Source organism: Myotis yumanensis, unplaced genomic scaffold (genome assembly GCF_028538775.1).
Source record: "Myotis yumanensis isolate MYYU_CA2020_CCGP unplaced genomic scaffold, mMyoYum1.0.hap1 SCAF_8, whole genome shotgun sequence".
In the NCBI taxonomy this organism is placed as follows: Eukaryota; Metazoa; Chordata; class Mammalia; order Chiroptera; family Vespertilionidae; genus Myotis; species Myotis yumanensis.
Genome location: NW_027223759.1, coordinates 27,479,639 through 27,500,269, shown reverse-complemented (window position 1 = coordinate 27,500,269; position 20,631 = coordinate 27,479,639). Strand labels below are relative to the sequence as shown.

Here is a 20,631-nt window from a genome sequence, read left to right as displayed (position 1 = left end):
ATCTTGTAAAGAAGTTTTTAAAATTACAGTTCCTTGGATTCTACTCCCAGAAATTCTGCAAATATTGTTCTGGGATGAGACAGACCCTGGCATTGTTTTGTTTGGTTGGTTATTTTTCTGTTTGTTTTATTGTTTTTAATTCCCCAATAGATTTTAATGTGTTGATTGATCTTAAGCCAAAGTTCAAATCTAATGGCGAGATTTTAGCTGCCATAGTTGGCCAATAAGAAAAAACATTTTTGAGTGTAGGCAACACTCTTCACCCTACAAATTACCCAACAGAAGGGACATCTGTTTCCCTTCTTGGTAAATTGGTCTTAATATATTCTACTGTAATGCTGCAAGAGAGTAAGTATAGCTTTGAAAACTCATGCAAGGAAACACATGAACTTACTTCAAAAGATTTACAAGTTCTTTGGACCTATAAAAACCTGATACTTTAGCTAGTGTGTCTCATATCCAAGAAAGTCATATACACATGGCCAAAGATGAGAATAGTAAAGAGTTAGGGTAATCCCTGAATCCCCAGATCCAACACAAAGACTGGGAAACAAATCTGGATCATAAAGTTAGCCTGTAGTATCAGAAAAATTAAGTTCTACTTGTGGTTAAATCTGGTCTGAATCAAACTTCTGACTATGAATGCCCCACCTATGGTATGACTCAGACCTGGGCCTGCATTGAGATCATATGCTGCTTCTGCAGCAGCTTTGTTGATATGCCTGGAAGGCACAGTTCATGTTAAACAAGGGCACAGAACCACCAGCTACACAGTTCTGAAAACTGCCCAATAGAGCAGAATCTGTTCATGCAATGCAACCTGCTAGGCTGAACATCTGTGAACAAAAGTAACCCTACCGAAGCCACGAGTCCCATATGGACTCATTTCAGCACTGTCACCTTCAAAGAAACAGTCCCAATGCCAATGGAGGCCCAATGGCAGCTGGGGCACAGGCACAGGACCTGCACTTGGCCAATGGGGTACACCGTGTATTTAAACTTTAGAATCTAGTGATGGGAGCCTAAGAGGCAGTGGTAACAAATGTGCGTCCAGCTCTCACAGGTTTTCCAGCCCAGTACTACTTCAGTATTCTCAGCAATTTTTAAAGCAACCCGATACCCTTCCAGTAAATCCTTTGTGTTTAAGCTTGCCAGAGTTCATTTCTACTATTTTCAACCAAGAATCCCAACTGATAGGGTACAGATACATATAAGGATGCTGCGGAAATAACTCAATTTTCTCTAGACTTGCTTTCCTTGGGATGATGCAAGATAGGAGATGCTGGTCCACTCTGTCACCAGGTGTAAAGAATGTTCCTGAAAATGAAGCTGTAGTGGACAGATTCTAAGAGGGGCCTGATTACCCCTGATCCCTGGTATTCACACTCTTCCTAATCCTTTCTCCCTGAGCCTGGTCAGAACCTGTGATTTGCTCCTAACCACTAGAATATAGCATGCCACTTCCACAATTATGTTTCATAAAACTATAATTTCTGCCTTGCTAGTGAACTCTTCCTCACTGGCTCTGATGAAGGAAGCTGCTAAACTGTGAGCTAATATATGGAGAGATTCAAGAGGCCTGACAGCTGACAGCAAGGCTCTCAGTCAAATAACCCACCAAGAACTGAGTTCTTTCAAAACCACAGAAGTTTGGCAGCATGTCCTTCCCCAGGCAAGCTTTCAGATGAAACCTCAGTGCTGCCGAACACTTTTGTTGTAATCTTTGTTGAGAAAGCCTGAAGACAGAGACCCAGGTCAACTGGGCCCAACCTCCTGACCCACAAATACCATGAGATCATAAGTATGTGTAGTTTTAAGACATGACATTTGATATAATTTTTCACATAGCAATAGATGACTAATATGAAGTCAACACAGGGAAAAAAAATAGAGCCAGGATATAGAGACAGAATCCTGATGACATTGTTTGAGTCCCTGAATCCCACATGAGAAGTCTTTGTTACCCTGAAATGCACCACTGAAAATTTTAATGATGTAAGCCAATAGTGATCCTTTTCTTTGATTAAATAGGTTTAAATGGGGTTTCTTTCCATTGTAAGCAAAAGAATCTTGACTCAGATATCTAAAGATGACAGAGGCATATGGAATTAACAGATCTCTAAGTCTTGAGGAGAATTCTGTTGTGCACTATTTCAGCTCCAGGTGGGATGGAAAACTTGAGGGTTCAAATGTTACCACACTGAAGAAATGTCAACCCAGTGTTCAGATCATTGAGTTAATTTCCAAAACCTATACCCATGTAGTAGATACAGCTCTATTCCTCATGTGTGGGAGACAATAAAAATATTATTGCGAGTGTTCCATATAATGCCTGATACAGATATTAAACAAAATGTGAGTAGAAATCCAAGTATCTTAGATTTTAAAACTGAGAAATGCTACTTTTAAGTATTCATTTACTTTCTCTATTAAAGTGGTTTTTAAATCCATAGATACTTTATTCAGTAAGTTGTCAGCAAATATGTCCAAGGAGATGGTTCTGAAGGACTTTGACATGCTCACTGGCTTGGGCTTTATCAGCCATTCTTCTTGTACTCACAGAGGACAACTCATGGGTACTAAAATGTTGGTAGCTCTTCCAATAAGCCCATCACCGATTTCTGGACTTTCCTTATGTTAACTTTTTAATCCTCCCAACAAGCCCATGAAATGGGTACTATTATTGGCCCCATTTTACAGATAAAGAACTGAGGCTTAGAGAAAGAAATAAAACCAAGGGCTAGGATTATGAAATGGAAATCTAGGAGAACATGGGAATACATCATCCCTAGTACTCCCTCACTGATGGATATACCACCCTGCCTTCGCTCAGCATCTGTACATCGGGAAAAGTAGAATTAGGATATATAATCTGCAAATGAGGAATATGAGAACAAGATTCTAAAAGTGACTAGGAGCAATATAATTGCTCGTGTAACACAGTCTAACAACACAATGGATCATGTTTGGACCCACAAAACACTTCCAAATAATGAAATAATCTACTCTGATTACTAATTTGTATTCCTCAACAAAATTTTTCAAAAAACATATATGGCTTCTTCAAATCTACTAAAAGATGTTGTTTCACTACATGGTTTTAATCTCCTTTACTGTTTTCTAAGATTTTTAGCTGCCCTTGCTTCATTCAATCCTTGTTTTACTATAGAGTCTTTGGTGAACCTTAAGAAAAGTAAATTGAAACTAAAATGCAAAAATCTACAAAATTTAGATCAAAAAGGGACCTGAAGTCATCATTAAAAATGAAGATCTCTGAGGAGGAACTTGGAGAATATGGAGCGCATATGGAATACCGCTCTTATTAGCTGGGCAGGCCACTACCCAGGTCAGCAACACCAACTCTGCTGAGTCTTCTCAGATGGAATATGCAGAATGGGTCAGCTCTACAGTATTTGCAATGCCATTACAAACAATGTGTGTACAGTGCACAACCAGCACACTCAGACCACTGATAGCATTCACATTCAGTGTATGCAGAGGGACACCAGAGTGGAATTTATGAATTTTAAATGAGCCTTTACCATTTCTTAAGGAAAATATTTAAAATGAGTGCTACAATGCAAAAAGCTGTCAACCTAATGTGCCAAGACAAGTGTTTTCACCCTCCCTGTGTCTGTCTAACTATAATCCTCCAATTACTGTGGCTGTGACTTTAGTCATTCCCCAAACCCTGCAAACACACCATAAGTCTTTTGCCATGAAAGCTACTAATGTCTAACTCTGAAGGTCTCAGATTAGAGATTTGATAAATGTACAACATGACTAATACCACTATTGCTAGTGTAAGACACTGACTGAGGAAAACAAAACCCAGTAATAGTCATAAAGATGATGATGGCAATGAAGAAAATTTTTTTCTACCTTCAGAAAAACCACCACTCTTTATTGGCAGGAAGAACTGTATACAGTGCTATGCATTCCACTTAGCCATGGCACATACATACGTTTTCCTCTGTCACTCCTTAAGAAACCGGGAATAAGATCAGGAGAAAAATGAGAGTCTCAAGTAATGAGTCCATGAAAAATATGGCCAAGACTCATAATAATCTATGAATCAGAGTCTTGTATTAGGATGGAGACTCTTATTATTCCACAGTGCTGCTCACCATCTCACTATGGACTGGATGGGCAAGTTCCGAGGCCTCGAATACTCATTCGAAGTGAACTATCTCCCATGCCCACCCTGTCCTCACTTCTCATTCAGCTGCACATGGGAGGGAAGAAAAGGGAAGGAGGCTGCCAGGAGTCAGCCATCAAGTTAGATAAACCAGACAGGTCTTGATACCAGAAACCAATTTCACCATAAGTGCACGTGTAGCATCTATGTTGAAATGACTTCAAGACAATTCTCTAATGGGAAAATGCAAAAAGAAAACATTAGTAACGGAATTTCATCGCCACTACACTGGTTATTAGTAAAAAGATGGATCGGAATAGTGTTCATTTTTAATTCATAGACTCGACTTGTATATTCAGTACAAAAGAGCACAGCAGGTTTATAAAGTCACTTTTCTGCTGCCTGCTTAGTACTGAATTATTTAAAACTCATTTTAAAACACACACACACACACCTGACAGCTTTTAAAATACTGTTTGACAACAGCATTTTCAACATCTATAAAAATATGTGCTAGAAAGGCAGGCTCTGTATGCACTGTCTTTCATTAGCAAGCCCGCGAGTATTTTTACCCACTGGTGCCTCACATGTCACAGGATCACTCGTGAGGAATAGGAAGCGTGACCCTTTGTTCAGAGTTAAGAGAACTTGGAATATATCATCCAGTGGATTCATACCACCCTCAAAGTACAGTTAACCAGTTCATCAAAAATCCGCATAATGCCAGTTACACTTAAGTTACCACTCAAAAGTTACAGGGTCATAAGTCCTCCACAAACTGACACTATAACAGTGTTCTCCAGGTAGGAACTGAGTGAATGCTGCACTCCTGATACTAACACAAAATAATATTGAATGTAAAAAAATTAAAAAAAAAACACAAAAAACCTGAGAGATAAACTCTATAACTTCTGATGCAATAGTGATGCAGCAGTTGGAATACATCAGGGAAATATAAGACTTTTAAAAAATACATAAGTATTGTTTGGATCACAAAATGTCCATGTTTTCTTTTAAGAAGAAAATTTGGTTTTAATAAATTAATCCAAGTTTTAACATACACACACACACACACACTCACTCACACTCACAAATGGTTCTCTCTTAAAACAGAAAGATACCCTCTCAAAATATACAACCTTCTAGAAGTTGATGTAGGTTGCCGTATTTCTATGTTTACATCCTCTTTTTTTTTTTTTTTTTTTTTTTTTTTAAATATAGTTTATTGATTTTTTTACAGAGAGGAAGGGAGAGGGAGAGGGATAGTGAGTTAGAAACATCGATGAGAGAGAAACATTGATTCAGCTGCCTCCTGCACATCTCCCACTGGGGATGTGCCCACAACCCAGGTACATGCCCTTGACCGGAATCGAACCTGGGACCCTTGAGTCCGCAGTCCGACGCTCTATCCGCTGAGCCAAACCAGCGAGGGCTACATCTTCTTTTTAATATCTACTGTTTCAAGTTTCCCTTGTAATAATCGTAATTCAATTTGCCACAGGCTTCCTACTTTATTTGCCTTTTCAAAGATATGGTTCTTCGAGGATCAATTCTATCATTTTTTTTCTTTTTAAGTTTATTAAATTTTGTTTTTATCAGTATCAATTCCACTTCCTCTAATCTTTTGTTACTTCTCCAGCCTCTTAAGTTGAGGGCTTAAACTATTTCCTTTTAAACTTTCTTGCTATATTATAAAAAGCATTTAAGAGTTTGCCATAGCCCAAGGGTTAGATATGGAGTGTTCTCACCATTCATTTAATTTTATTTATTTTTATTTATTTGCTGCAAAAAGCTTTATTGTTTCATTTGGTCCAATGGCGTCCTGAGTTTTGCCCCACTCATCCTGGGGAGGCTTCAGCACATCCTGGAAGAGAATGCGGCCACCGCGCTGGCTTTGCAACTTTAAGAGACGCTCAGTGCCTCTGTGCTTCTCCACCAACTCCAGGAAGAAGTGGTCCATGCCCTCCAGAGCCACAGCATCATGGTGGAAATAGAAGCCCAGAGAGACGTAGGTGTGGGAGGCCTGCAGATGCAGGTTGGCCAGGTGGTTGACTGCCACCTCCACCTCGGTGGAATAATTCTGACAAACGTGGGAGCTCATAGGTGATCAGCAAGAGACAGATCCGGGACCGCTGAGGGCACTGCCATTTTTATGTATTTTATATATTTCTTCCCAACTCAATAATTGAACATTTTATCTCACACATTCTTAGACATTTTATAGAGATTATATTTATGTCTCCTAAACATAAACTATTAAAAATTTGTTTTGGAGTATAGTGAGGTAAAGTTCTATCTTTACTTTCTTCCAAATGATTAGAACATTCACATACCATTTAACTAAATAACCCTATGTTCCCTACTGATTTTTCTTATTATCTTTACTATGTTAGTGGCCTATTTATTTATTATTATGTTTGTGATCTATTTTATCTTTAAAAATGTAGAAAAAAAGTGTTTTAGAGTCAAAGAACTAGGATAACACAAATAGTAGGAGAGACATATATTGCTAGAAGTAAAACGTATTATTTATTTGACCTGTGTGTTATAAATGACTACAAAATTAAAATGCTCTTCTCTTGAATCCAGAGGGGAACAATGTCCACTTAAAGAGAGATAAATTAGCATCAAATTATTTCATGTCTTCTGTACGCTAATGAGAAGCCAACTTTAAATGGAAGAAGTGTTCAGCAGTCTGCAGCCTGTCCTCAGCTGGTTATCACAGAATAATTGATATACTAATGATTTCAACTCATAGCACAGACTGTCTGCATTTTGCATAATTTGAACCAAATCTGAATGTAAATGGAAAACAGTCCTCTTGCCTATTTAACTCTCCTGACTTTTAACTAAAAGTCACTTAATTCTGCAGAAGAGGAAGGGGAAAATTAGCAAATATAAAGAACTTTCTATTTAAAAACATTCCTCCTTAGACTGAAATGGGAAGAATTAAGTAAATGCATCTGAAATCTCCAGAGATGTGATTTATCATCTTATTAGTTGAGAGTGAATATTTAATTGTGTAACATTTATCTCCAATAGTGTCTCCTTGAAAAAAAAATCCAAATAGGCCAAAGTGCATATTCTAAATACTCCAAAGGGAAATAAATGTGCTTCACAGGGTTCATTATTTTTTAATGAAACAATATTAGTAGGAAAAAAATCAAGTCAAAATAACTGCTCCATTTGGTAATTAACTTTTGAGATTAAAAACACCCTTTTTCCGTAAAACACATTACACAGCTCAATTTAATATGATGCACTTACTGACCACCTTTTAACCCAGAAAAAATGACTTTGTTCAAATTTTTTTAAAAAGTATCTTTTATAAATAACATTCAGTCATCCTTACCTGGGACATCCAATATAGTAAACCCAAATCTTCTACTTGTCACCAAGTCACCAGAATTGATCATTAACAAGCCTAGTTAGTTAAGTACAGATTAGATAGGTGTTACCATCCACAAACCGGCAATTACATCACAGCATGATGGCCAATTAGTTTCAACCTGGGTAGTGAACCTTATTCCTGACAACTCTGTGTTCAACTGAAAAACAGATGCTTCCTTATTTCCACCCACTGCTCTTCTCTTTTATTCAGCGCCAGCCAATTGGGCAAAGCAGGCCCTAAAGAAGGTCTGACTGATTTAAAGACAGCAGGGGTCCTCCATGCCGGTGCTTGCTGGTTGTGATGGAAATTTCTCATATCTACCTCTGTGTATGACATATACATCTCAAAGTGGAACCACAGCAGGGCTGTCCAATTACAGAAAACAACATGTGTTCAGACACCTAAATTAGCACTTGCTTAGAAACCAGGTTATGTGGCTAATTGAACACTGCTTCTGAATCACATGAGGACAAATGAGAGGAAGTTAACTCTCATTCACAGACATTCAAAAATGGTATTTTGTATGAATAATAAAACCAAAATAAAGCGAACTGTCACAAGGAAGAGAAGCTGCATTGAACTGTGTCCCCATCCAAATTCCTATGTTGAAGCCCTAATTCCCAGTGTGACTGTAGGTGGAGGTGGGGCCTTTGGGAGATAATTAGGTTTAGATGAGGCCATAGGGCAGGGCCCTGCTGATGGCATTAGTGCTCTTATAAAGAGACACTAGAGAACACAATCGCTCTCCTCTCATGCTTTCGCTCCCTGCTACATGAGGACACGATGGGAACTCTGCAAACCAGGAAGAGAGTCCTCACTGGAAACTGACCAGGCTGGCACCTTGAACTTGGACTTGTAGTCTCTAGAACTGGGAGAAAATAAACTTCTGTTATTTAAGCCACAGTTTATAGTATTTTTGTATGGACAGCCCAAGCTATGACAGGAGTCTAAAGAGATATGAAGAATAAATGTTATGTGTCATACTGGATGAGATCCTGGAACAGAAACACTAGGGAAATTTGAATAATGTAGTTAATAATAATGTGTCGATATTGGCATGTTAATTATAACAAATGTACCATACTAATGTTAAGATAATAATGTGGTGAGACTGGGTGCAGGTTATATGGGAGCTTCCTGTATATTGCCCCAACTTTTCTGTAAACCTAAAATAATTGTAAAAAATAAAATTTATTTAAAATACATACATAAATAAAACCTATGTCTTTGCTCTCCCTCCAAACAATACATCTTATCATTTCTTTATTTTCAGTGTAAAAGACTTTCTGTTCTTAGGTACAGTTGAGAATAAATCATTATCTATTAACAACAGCAAAAAAAAAAAAATCCCATAAGCATTATTTTAGCTATTATTTATAGGATCTGAAATTGTACTATATACTTAAGGTCTCTTAGTTTACATAATCTAATAAGAAAGACCTCTCGGAATTTAATGTAAACCATCCTTAACACTAAACAATTACAGCTTCTTGAAAATACACAGAGAACACAAATAGACAAACCATATACAGGGAAAAACAACTGACTTAAAAATAAGTTATCCCATTTCACTAATAAAAGAATTGTAAATAACAGCAATAAAATAATTCTGTTACATATAAAATTTCTTAAAACATCAGAACGGCCAGAAAGTGAGGAAGTGGACACTTTCATATGCTGTTGGCAGTACAAATTAAGAGCCATGAAAATAGTTCAAACTCTTAACCCCTGATTCCATGTCTGGGAATCTACTCCAAGGACATATTCGGGCCTGGGAGCCAAGATAATGCTCTGACAGAAACCCTCACTTGTAAGTTGAATGATTCGATAGTAAAATTAGTGAAAGAGATAATAAACTAAAGGAAGTACAACAGACACTATTATGTAGCCATTAAAATGGAAGCTTTTGAAGAACTGTGCTTATAACAAGTTAAATGAAAGTGTAGAAGATATAACTCTACATGAGGGTAGGGGGGTGTGATAGCAGAATTCTAATAGTAATTTTCTCTGGGTAGGAGATGATGGAAAATTTGTTTTTTTCATCATACATTTATATACTTTCAACTCTTCTATAATAAATATGTTGTTCTTTCAATTAGGAACAGGGAAATTATGTTACACATTCATTTAGCTACTACTTTCTTTTCAGTTTAATTATTTATGTAGCTTAACCATTTTCTTAAAAAACTTTGTTATACTAAATCTCCCACAAGAAAGTATCTGAAGAAAAATCAGTATTGAGATAAAGTTGTCTTTTCTGTTCTCCACGCACCTCCTGTTCACCTCAAAATTCTTCCTAAAACCATCAAGGATGATCACTTTGTCCAGATATCCAAGACAAGGCTGGGTCCTCTAGACCTCTTTCCACAGGCTTGGACTCCAGAGCCAAAAAGATGACTTACCCTTTCCCTCAGAGTTCCAATTCTAGTGGGAGGGAAAAGTTCCCTGCCTCAAAATTTCTCATTCTCATCTCATAAAATCAAACTCCAGAGCATCTTAGCTTTGGTTAAGTACTGCTCTCACCTTGAATCCTGTTCAACTCTAAGCCCTCCTGGGAGACAGACAAAGTAACTCTTTTATAAGACACACAACTTTCCTTTATGGGAAGCCTGCAAAGACAGGAGGGAGTAAATGTACAAATGGACATCCGAGAAATGTCGTAAAGAAATTCCCCCTACTTCACAAAATCTGCTCTGGACAGTCCTGGAATGTTGTTTCAAACTGAACTCTTTAACAGGCTCCAAAAATATGTTTCCATGAAATAAAACAGAGGGTGAGTATCAATTCTATATATATTTTTTTATCTAAGCTTAGGAGAAAAATGCAACAGTCCCAGTATACTTACAAAAAAAAAAAGATGTGATTGTGCAATATAAACAGAAACCCAATGCTTCAGAAAATGCTCATTCTCGACAATAAATAAATGCATTTATAAATGCACACACATTCATACATACACACATATGCACACCAAACAACTTGGTGATATCATATTATACCTACTAAAAAAGTTTGTGATTTTTTTCTTTTCTTTTTAAGAGAGAGAGAAAAAGGGAGAGGGAGAGAGCAAAACATTGATGTGAGAGTGAAACATCGATCAGCTGCCTCCTGGATGCCCCTACTGGGGACAGAACTCACAACCCCAGGCATGTGCTCTGACCAGGAATTGAACCAGTGACCTCTCAGTGAATAGGACGATGCCCAACCACACCAGCCAGGGCAATTCAACTTTGATAGTATGGCAGGCTGAATATGACCCCTTCCTCCCCCAAAATAAGAAAAATATCCATATCCTAATATCTGGAACTGGTGAATGGTACCTTATATGGCAAGGACTCTCCAAGTGTAGTTAAGGATCTTGAGATGGGGCAGTTACGCTAGACTACCAGGGTGAGTCCTAAATGCAATAACAAATATATATATATAAATAAATAAAGAAGTAATATGCAAATGAGGTTGAGACTCCATCATGGTCACGACCAACTCAGGAGAAGGGGCCGGGCCTGAGAGATCAACAAAGAGGGGCGCCTGCTCTGAGCCTCTGCGGCATGGCTGAGGGCAGGCCCCCAGTGAACACACACACACACACACACACGCCCACACACGGGCGCCTGCTCCAAGCCTCCTCGGCGCAGGCCCCCAGCGGGGACACACACACACACACACACACACACACACACACACGGGGCACCTGCTCCGAGCCTCCACAGCCAGACTGTGGCTTAGGCCCGCTCCCCATGGACATCCCCTGAGGACTCCCGGACTGTGAGGGGGGCAGGCTGGGCTGAGGGACCCCCACCCTCCAGTGCACAAATTTCGTGCACCGGGCCTCCAGTGTCTTTATAAAAGAGAGGCAGAGAAAGATTTGACAGAGATTGGAGAGGGGAGAGCAATGTGACCTTGAAGGCTGAATGACCTTCTCTTCTACCATTCCTCAGTTTCATACCACCACAGACCTGCTCTGAACCATGTCACCAGTAAAACAAACTCCAGCATCCTGTTTCCTGATACCAGTTCCTATTCACACAATTCTCTCGGTTTTCAAACTTGACAAAACCTCCACTCTTCATCCCTTCTTTTGCCCACAGTCTATAGGCCTCTTCAGTTTCATTTCTTTCCCTTCCCCATGGTCATCACTGGGACAGTCCTCTCAACAGAAGCCAAAGGTAGAATTAGCCAAGAAGCTCACAAAGCATAAGGCCTCTCCCTTGCCAGGGACCCTTCACAGCTGTGGGAGGGGAGCAAACAACATGTTCACAAGGTCACATGTTTTATAAAATTTGTGAAAGTGAGATATCTTAACCACAATTAGCTAAAACTGCTATCTCTTTCCACTCCAACTTCCTCTCTATCACACTTCCCCCCAGGTCAGGTGCCCCTGGGGTGGCCACAGATGTGTTTCAGATTTAACTAGAGGGAAGCCAAATTGAAGATACATTAAGCTCGAGTTCAGTGGGGCTTATTTATGGGGTTCACAGTCATCTCAGTGCAGGGTTAGGTCACTGTTAGTCACTGCTGTATAGAAACAGCTTCCAGAAATACTCTTAATACCCTCTGTGCATCCTTGGCTATAATTCTAACTGGGGCACAGGAGTAGAAATCCCACAGCTCTCTCGGGCGACCAGCCATTGTGCTGAAGTCAGAACCCAGAGTCTGGAAAATTCTTCCAATCACCAAGCAGGCAAAACTGTAAGTGGAGGATTCAGTTCCCATTACTACATAGTTAAAACAGAAATTCAGCAGAAGTTCTCTGTCAGGGATATGCTGGATAATGTAGTGCATGAAATTCTAAATGCACCATCACCTTTCCCTTTCTTTTTTGGGAATCATGCAAAATAAACTTTATTAGAATCCCTGTGTTTGTAGCTATCAAACAAAAATATTTTTAAATTATATCAAAAGATGTAATAAATTCTTGGATTTCTGGTAACCTAATTAATGAAGGAGAGTGAATCATAAGAATATTAGTACTAATATTTCTTGTTGAAACAGCACAAAGCATTGATGTCCATGAAGAAAAAATAAATCTCGAACTATGCCAATAAAGATCACTGACAAGCCTGGCTGGTGTGACTCAATGGTTAGCATTGATCCATGAACCAGGAGGTCATGGTTCAATTCCTGGTAAGGGCACATGCCCGGGTTGTGGACTCGATCCCCAGTAGGAGGCAACCGATCAATGGTTCTCTCTCATCATTGATGTTTCTATCTCTTCCTCTCTCTGAAGTCAATAAAAAACAAACAAAAACATATTTAAAGAATATATCAGATGACATTCAAATCAATTCAAAGAACAGTCAAGAAACTTGAAAAGAAAGCTGCACAAGAAAACTTGAAAAGCCCTGAGATTTTACAGCTTGTATGTAAAAATATCTTGATAGAAGTTTCCCCAAATCTGACAAGAATTCTAAAAATTTAGATGAGTTGAGAAAACTTTTCTAAACTCTCAATAATAATAAAAACTGACTTTGTTGCACCATGCTATTCCCTCTACAGAAACACTATTACCAAATTAATAACATATGATGAAGAGATCAGAATATGCAAGCAAAACCTGTGGGAGATGCCAGGGAGTTAACACAATATTACTTTTATGTATTTTGTAATGTTTATAGTATTTGTCAGCTCTTAAAAATTTGTCAATTGTTGTACTTTCTTTTCTCACTTAAAATTTTTACTTTTTTTGTTTCTAATTTTGTATTTCTTTCTTAAGGAGGACCCACAAACTTGAATAAGCTTCAAGCCTGTAAAACTAAGATCTGCCTTTAACAGAACACTCACCTTCCTCAATTCTTTGCCTTTGGCTATGAACTTCCAAGCCCAGATTAACCCCATACAGTAAATGTAAAAGGAATGTAAGAATCAGGAAGTCATCCTTCAGGACTCACCAGGAAATAACCAATTCAGACAAGGGCCACGATTGATATTCATAAACCTTAAGGAGGAGGGTTATTGACTACCATCCTCTAGTATGGTCACCAAGCGGCTGTCTTACTCTGGATAACCTTCAGGGCTCTGAGCTTCAGTTTCCAGACTAGACAACCTTAAACTCATAGAGAAACTGCAGAAGTTCATAATTTGGGCTAGTATTGGGGGCTAGAAAGTAACATGTGGCATCAGATCCCCCTTCTTTCCATCAACAGAAGATGGCTGGGGTTAGAGGTGGGCGAGGGCACAGCCACGCCTGGGAGGAGGCAGCACGCACACCGCCCTCCTGTGCCACTCATGAGCAGAGGCACTACGTCAGACACAGTCCCCTCCTAGGGTCCCAGGACATACAGAGGAATAAAAAGACCACGTGAGGCAGTGCAATCACTGAAACGAGCCACACACAAGTACTGTGAAAAGCAAAAGCACCCCCAAAGGACTGAATGTGGGTACTTCAACATGCTGGTCAAGTCCACACCCCTCACAATGCCTAATGGCTGGCTGTTTGGAGAGGCTTCCCGCCATAAAACTAGGGGAAATTACTAATTCCATGGCTTTCATAAAATTCAGAGGTCCACCAAATGTTTGCTTGGCAGATTTTTTTTTTCCTCCCAAAGGGCAGCTCATTAAGTCCATCAATAAAGCAGGCTCTGTCCTGAACATTTACAGTGTTTTCCCAATGAAAATTACAATTGACAACTACCAGAAGAACAATGCAGAGCAAAGAGCTCTGGTTTCTCCCACTTTTCCAAGATCCATCTCAAAGAAGCACTTGCTTCTCAGGTTTCCTGGACCAGTGTTTCGCTCAGTCTTTATTTGGACGCATGCATAAGTAGATGCGTAGCTATCAGAAGTTTATCATTCAAAGTAGTCAAATCTTAAAAACCAAAAGATTTATTCTTTCAAACCTCAAAGGGAAGAAATCTCATTTAATTTCCAGGTTCCTCCACCCATAATAAGCATATTACATAAAAATACAACTATGCCTTGTCCACATAAGAACGGGACACTAAAAAAAATAAAATGTGTGATGAGAGTCTTCAGAAATAGCTGAATAAGCATATTAAAGGCACTGCTATTCAAAGGGTTCATTATGGAATAAAAGTTCCAGTACCACTGGGAGTGATTTTCATATGAATGTTGGGTGTTGCTGTCACAGACAAGTCTCTGGTCTACATAGAGAAGCCAATCACATCAAGTGAGTAAGGGAGCTGTGAGTGACAAGGTGGAGAGAGGGTTGTTCAGATAAGGGGCAGACATTACAGGACCCTTTTTCAAAGAAAACTTTGAAGATTTTGGTAAGCTTTCTTCCAGGAACTGTCACAAAATAACAATACAGTTGCAAATGAGGGGTGCTCAGTGGCCACGCACTGCTTTTTTACAGGCCAGCTGGCTAGGATGGAAATTAGCATTAAAGAAGGACTCAGGGTTACTGGGCTCACATACAACAGCCCAAGGAGAATATTCCCAAATGAAGGAGGACACTCAACATAGACGTACAAACAAAAAGCAAGTTAAAAACAACATTGCTCTCTGAAAGAAACAGCAGAGAGAAAAAAAATCCTCCTCACTTCTTTCTGAACCTTCCTAATCTGCCCATTCTCCAAACAGTGTCCAGGTCCCCACAGTAAAAGTCAACAAACAAGCCATGGGTTTCCAGCTGCATTATACAGATTAAGAGAAATGAGGCTGGTGGAAGAAGGGGAAAAACAACACAATTCACCGCCTTTTTTCTATCCAGAAAGCAGAGAAAGGGACGCAAGTGGAAAAGCCCAGTACCCCAGGCAGAAGCAGGGGACCAGCAGTCAGAAGGCCTGAATCCTAACCAGTCCTGGAGTCTACCAGGAGTCCTTTGATGGGTCCCTTAACTTCCTGAATGTCCTTGTCCTCATCAGTAAAACATTGAGACTTCAGTGGTTCTCAAACTGTGCTCCTTGGAACCCTAGGGTTCTGTGGAGGTGCCTTTGAGGCACCTCCACAGTGACACAGGGGTAAGGCAAAAAGGAATGGGATCTCTTGCTTCCTCTCAACCCCAAAGAGTGAAAAGTTGATCCATTTTATATATCAAGTTTGTGAGTAAAGACTTTTGTTTAAAGAGTGTCAAGGTAAGAAACATTTAAACTTGTGGTGATTTTTTTGGAGAGTTTTATTTCAGCCAAACAGTGGACAATTGTCAGGAAACAAAATCTCAAGGGACTGAGAGAATGCTCCAGAGAATGGCCGTCTTGCACCATATTTTATATAATACAATTCAAAAAGAAGATGCAAATGGATACAAGAAATACATTGGTGATAGATTAGGGAGGTGGGAGAAAGCAATACAGGGAAACCTCTGTTATTGGATGAAAAGTAAAATGATAGACACATACATCTTTTACATAGGTGGTTACGGGGATCCTACATAGTCAACAATTAACGTGATAACAATAACAATGAGAGGATTTAAGGTCTCCACCCTGGTGCATTGGTTGTGCCCTGAGGGGTCTGGAGAAAGGGGAGTTACCCTGACTTTGTGAAGGAATGTTATGGTAGATGCAAAAGACAATAAACAGAAGGAAAAAAAAAAGACAATAGACAGGTTGTTTAAGGTATTTAACTTTTCCCAGGGACGATTCTAGCCTAGGACATGAGCTATAAACTGCTTTTAGTTAAAAAGTTTTAATTTCAGAGCATCCTTCGTGGTTACTATAAGTCTCTGAGTTTGCAAGATTGCCATGCAAGCCTTCCCTGAGCTGGTTAGCATGTAGCCCATTTTGGTCCACAAGAGTATATTACCAAGACAATTCACAACTAAAATGGTATAAAAGCATTGAACCAACATACCTTGTTGTTGTTTTTCAATCTTTATAATTATGTGCCTCTTTGGATTATTGTTGTTTGAGTTACTAGATTGAAAGGCTGGTTAAAGTCAACCCTCAAATCTGTATATCAGGTTCTATTATCTATATATATAAAAGGCTAATATGCAAAGTGTCCCCTCAGGAGTTCAACCGTGAGTTAGATTGCTCGCTATGATGTGTGCTGACCAGGGTGTGGTGCGGAATGAAGAAAGGCCCCGGCCAGCAGCTGGAAAGCTCCAATTGACCCTGATCGCCAGCCAAGCCTAGAGACCATACCCGTGCAGGAATTTCGTGCACTGAGCTTCTAGTTCCTACATAAAAGGTGAGGACACCAAACCTCAGATAATTCAAGTACACCAAAATCACACAGCTCAGACAGTGACAGGATTCAAACTCAGGAATGCCTGACACTGATTCTATTCTTTTAGTTAAAGAATAAACTTCACTGAACAATTAGTTACTTCATTATTATTCAAATTTCTTTTCCATAGAACATGAGGTTCTTCATTTGTATTTTCTAAGAGTAAATAAATACTTACCCTGGAGTGATTAAATGAATAGCCACAAGTTCTGCCCAACAACTAAATTTGTGGGGTACAGGAAAGCCCAAAATGTTGACAAAGCCTCCAGGGAAATAATGGTTGTGAAGAACTTTCAAAGCAAACAAAACTCCTAAAAGAGAAGAAAGAGCATACAAATATTAACAATCCAAATGTGGAGATAATCAACATTTACAAAGAAAACTAGTTGAAAGTGAAAATGATTATTCCACTACATCAACTTTTTGCTTTGAAACATACTTTAACTGCTTACAAGTCAACCCAGAGATCAGTAGAAAGACAATGTACAAAGCAATAATTCTTGTGATGTTTCTTAACACAGAAGTTAATACTGACTTTCCGCATGCTACTAAATACGTAACACATAAAATGAGGTTATAAACACCAGCAATGGCACTAAATGCCACTGAAATGTACACTTCAAAATCATTCATTTTATGCCATGTGAATTTTAACTCAATAGAAAATAAGTATGTTAAGTCACATGTATTTTTCTAACCTCAATGGAAAGATGCGGAAGGAAGGACATTTTTCTTTCTTCTCCCACAATCAGATGCAAGAGGGTGCATCTTAGAGGGAGGGGAGCAACAGCAGGGGAAGTACAGGGTTAGATTTCCTCTGTTTCAGGATCATTTCCTTCCTCCCCTACACTTTCTTATTTACAGAACACCCAATTTATGCCCTGATGGCCATTTCAGTCCTATGACATATACATAAAAAAGAACCAGCAAAGGTTAAAGGGAGAGGTAAGGCAACACCTGGGTAAAGTCATGCAGCATGGGTTCAAATCTCAGCTTCCCACCTACTAGGTGTGTAACCTTGAGCAAGTTTTTGGAAGTTCTTTACTTCTCTGAGTCTTAGCTTCCTCATCTACAAAACCAAGACAATGCCAGCTCCCTATGAACCTGTTATACGAATGTTAATTAGTGAGTTATATAGAGTGATTTATCTTGGCTCCTAAAACATGGTGAGCATGCCATGGTAAGCGTGATGCATCTATTTGAATGAAGTTATTAGGAGGCATACTCATATTTTTACAGAACTCCCCATCACAAATACACTTGTGGGTCTCTCCCTGGTCCCACCATCATGGAGCCAGTGCAGATATCAGTATTGCGTCTCCTATAAAACCACCTTTGAACAGTCTGTAGTCCAAACTATCCAAGAGTAAATGATGCAGAGCCAAATCTATGTCCCTCCTGTGGTCCAACCAGCCCCCCTCTCCAAAATATAGCCTCTGGCAGCCCTTACCCACTCAATATGTGTTTCCTTCATCAAGTATGGCCCACGCTTCATAAAAGACAGCAGCCCACCTGCCTTACTGTCTCTATGCATGCTCCCCTAGAAACCTGTCGGCCTTACCTGAGAAACCTACAGCACAACTCCTTTTGAAGTCGGGCTCACCCATACACTCTGCAAAAGCAAATTCCAAGAAAAGGTACACCACGCCAGTGAGTAGGGAGAACGTGGTGATAACATAGGCAAACCATCGGCTTCCTAGTCTTCTTTCCAGATGTATTCCTTTCCATAGCATGGACACCATATTGAAATACAGATGCCAGTCGTCCGCGTGGTGAAAGGGGGAGAGCAGCAAGCGCTGCCAGTCTTTCTCCTGGTAACATTTCTCCACGCTAAGGCAGGAGCTATACACTGGCTTCAAAGGACTCAGGAAGAACCAGATGTTGACAGCCAAAGTAGCCAGGGTGACAGGTGGAATATTATTGATGCCAACATGGAAGATTTGAGAAAGGAGCAGAATAAGCCCAGCATTCAATCCTCTTGGTCTCCGTTGCATGGTTAGATGCCAACCCAGTGAGGGGGAAATGTGGGATCCAGGGAGGTATACAGACAGCTGAACCTAAAACAAAAAATAAAATGCACATGAACATCCATCAATGAAGAATGAATGCAATATATACTACTCACTTAATGATGAGCTTCCATTGTGTACCCCATCTCTCATCTACCAGCAGCATTTATTTCAGTGTCTTCCAGATATTGGATGATATCCTTCCTTCATATCACATTCTAAAATAGAGACTTTTCTCCCAAATCCCAATGGACCCGTTAATGGGTGGGTATGCTTTCTCTGAGAAATATGCTATGAAAATATGACTTGTCTTCCTTTTGAACAAACTTGTAACCTAATTTTAAAAAACCTACAAAGATAGTACATAAATACTTAATAATGATTTCTACTCAATGCTGGTAAGGATTCTTCACCCCCTTCATTTTCTCAAAGAAATAGTCAATTTTGATATTTTAGATAGAGTCTGCTCCAAAGTGTTTAAACATCAACAAGCCAGTTTTAAAATGTAAGCATATATTATCTTCTAATCCACATTGGAAGGTATCAACTCCCGGAATACTTTATTTTCACAGAAACTTTAGCTTTTAAAGGTTACCTACTAGGAGCTAAATCCTGGATTGCAACACTGTTTTTAAGGAGCTCACATTCTACTAAGAAGTAAATTGACAAGTGCCACACAATGTTCTAAACACAGTGACAGAGGGAACCGAGACGCTAGGCACACACTTCAGCCCGAGGCGGTGATGCGCCTCCCGTCTCAAGGGTGGACAGGAATTAGTGACACAGGGGAGTGCCAGGGTCCAGCAGTCTGCTTCTGCATCCCAGATCCTGGCTGACCTTGTGACTGGCTTCAGTTGACAGGATACAGAGGAATCGAGGCCTTAAGATGATCTGCAGGCTTCTGCTCTCTCTTGAAACCCTCCCACACACGTGGACAAGTCCAAGATGGCCAGCCACCCTGATGGTCCCAGCCACCAACCAGCTAATGCCCAGAAGCAAGGTTGTCTAGGTGACCAGCAGCTTCCCACAAAATGGGTGAGTCCAGCTGAGCCCAGACTAACTTGCTGACCCACAGAACAGTGACCCACATAAACTATTTACTTTACTTCACGGAGTTTTGGAGGGGTTTGTTAATATAGCAATTACTGACCACAACAGAAGGCAACTGCTTTGGCGAGGGACTGATTTATGCTCATGGGAAGAAGCTTGTGAAGAAAGAGACACAGACTAACAATTCAAGAGATAAACAAAAAAAGTCAAGTCCTTAAAGGGAAGAGCCTTGTTCGTTATGACATTTATATCATCAATAAATGCAGATATGGGTCAGTAGGCAGATTTGGAGACAGGACTCTGAAAAAGTGCTCATTGAGGGGGCTCTGTTTTCCCTGTGGAGCCTTCTTGGCTTCCACCCAAACAGGAAACGCACTCTGATACGCTAAAGACTCTCATTCAGAGGGCACGTCGGAACATACACAGGCTTTGGAGCAAAAAAGGGCAGGATTCTCCTATGTACTAACCCTATGACCCAGGGCAAAGTACTGAACTCCCTGAACTTCAATTTCTTCACTTTCGGTTAGGAATAACACCTCCTTCCCAGGATGACTGTAACATGTCTGGAACAAAGTAGGTGCTGAATAAACGGTAGCTACTTTTTCATTATGAAAAGGTAACCTCGTTTTGGTGAAAAATCCTTTGCAAATGGAAGCATCCTGATAAGGCTCAAAGGTACTTCCCATCCCCCCATATAAATTCTTATCAACATCACCCCCAAAAGAAATGCCCAAGAAAAAACTCTATGTGCCTATGTGTGTGCATACCCTCATTACTAGCACAACCCCAGTTTCTTTATTGCGTGGGCTTATTATTATAGCTCTGTAGCACTCTCATAAAATTTCAACTGAAAAGTTCCCAAATAATTTTGGAGAAATGGTCTCTATTTTTCACATTGGCCTTCAGGATGATTT

General features: G+C 39.7%; 1 protein-coding gene across 2 annotated transcripts in view; it reads right to left on the bottom strand.

Annotated features, from left to right (window-relative positions):
* Positions 1–20,631, bottom strand: part of RHBDD1 (rhomboid domain containing 1) — a 100,089-nt gene that overhangs the window by 58,696 nt on the left and 20,762 nt on the right. For both annotated transcript variants that reach the window (XM_070423337.1, XM_070423336.1), the window contains exons 2-3: positions 18,220–18,715; positions 16,837–16,969 (exon numbers count right to left, since the gene is read on the bottom strand). In XM_070423337.1, the coding sequence (XP_070279438.1) occupies positions 16,837–16,969; positions 18,220–18,652 (566 nt within the window). In that variant the 5' untranslated portion in view covers positions 18,653–18,715. The remainder of the gene's footprint in view (positions 1–16,836; positions 16,970–18,219; positions 18,716–20,631) is intronic.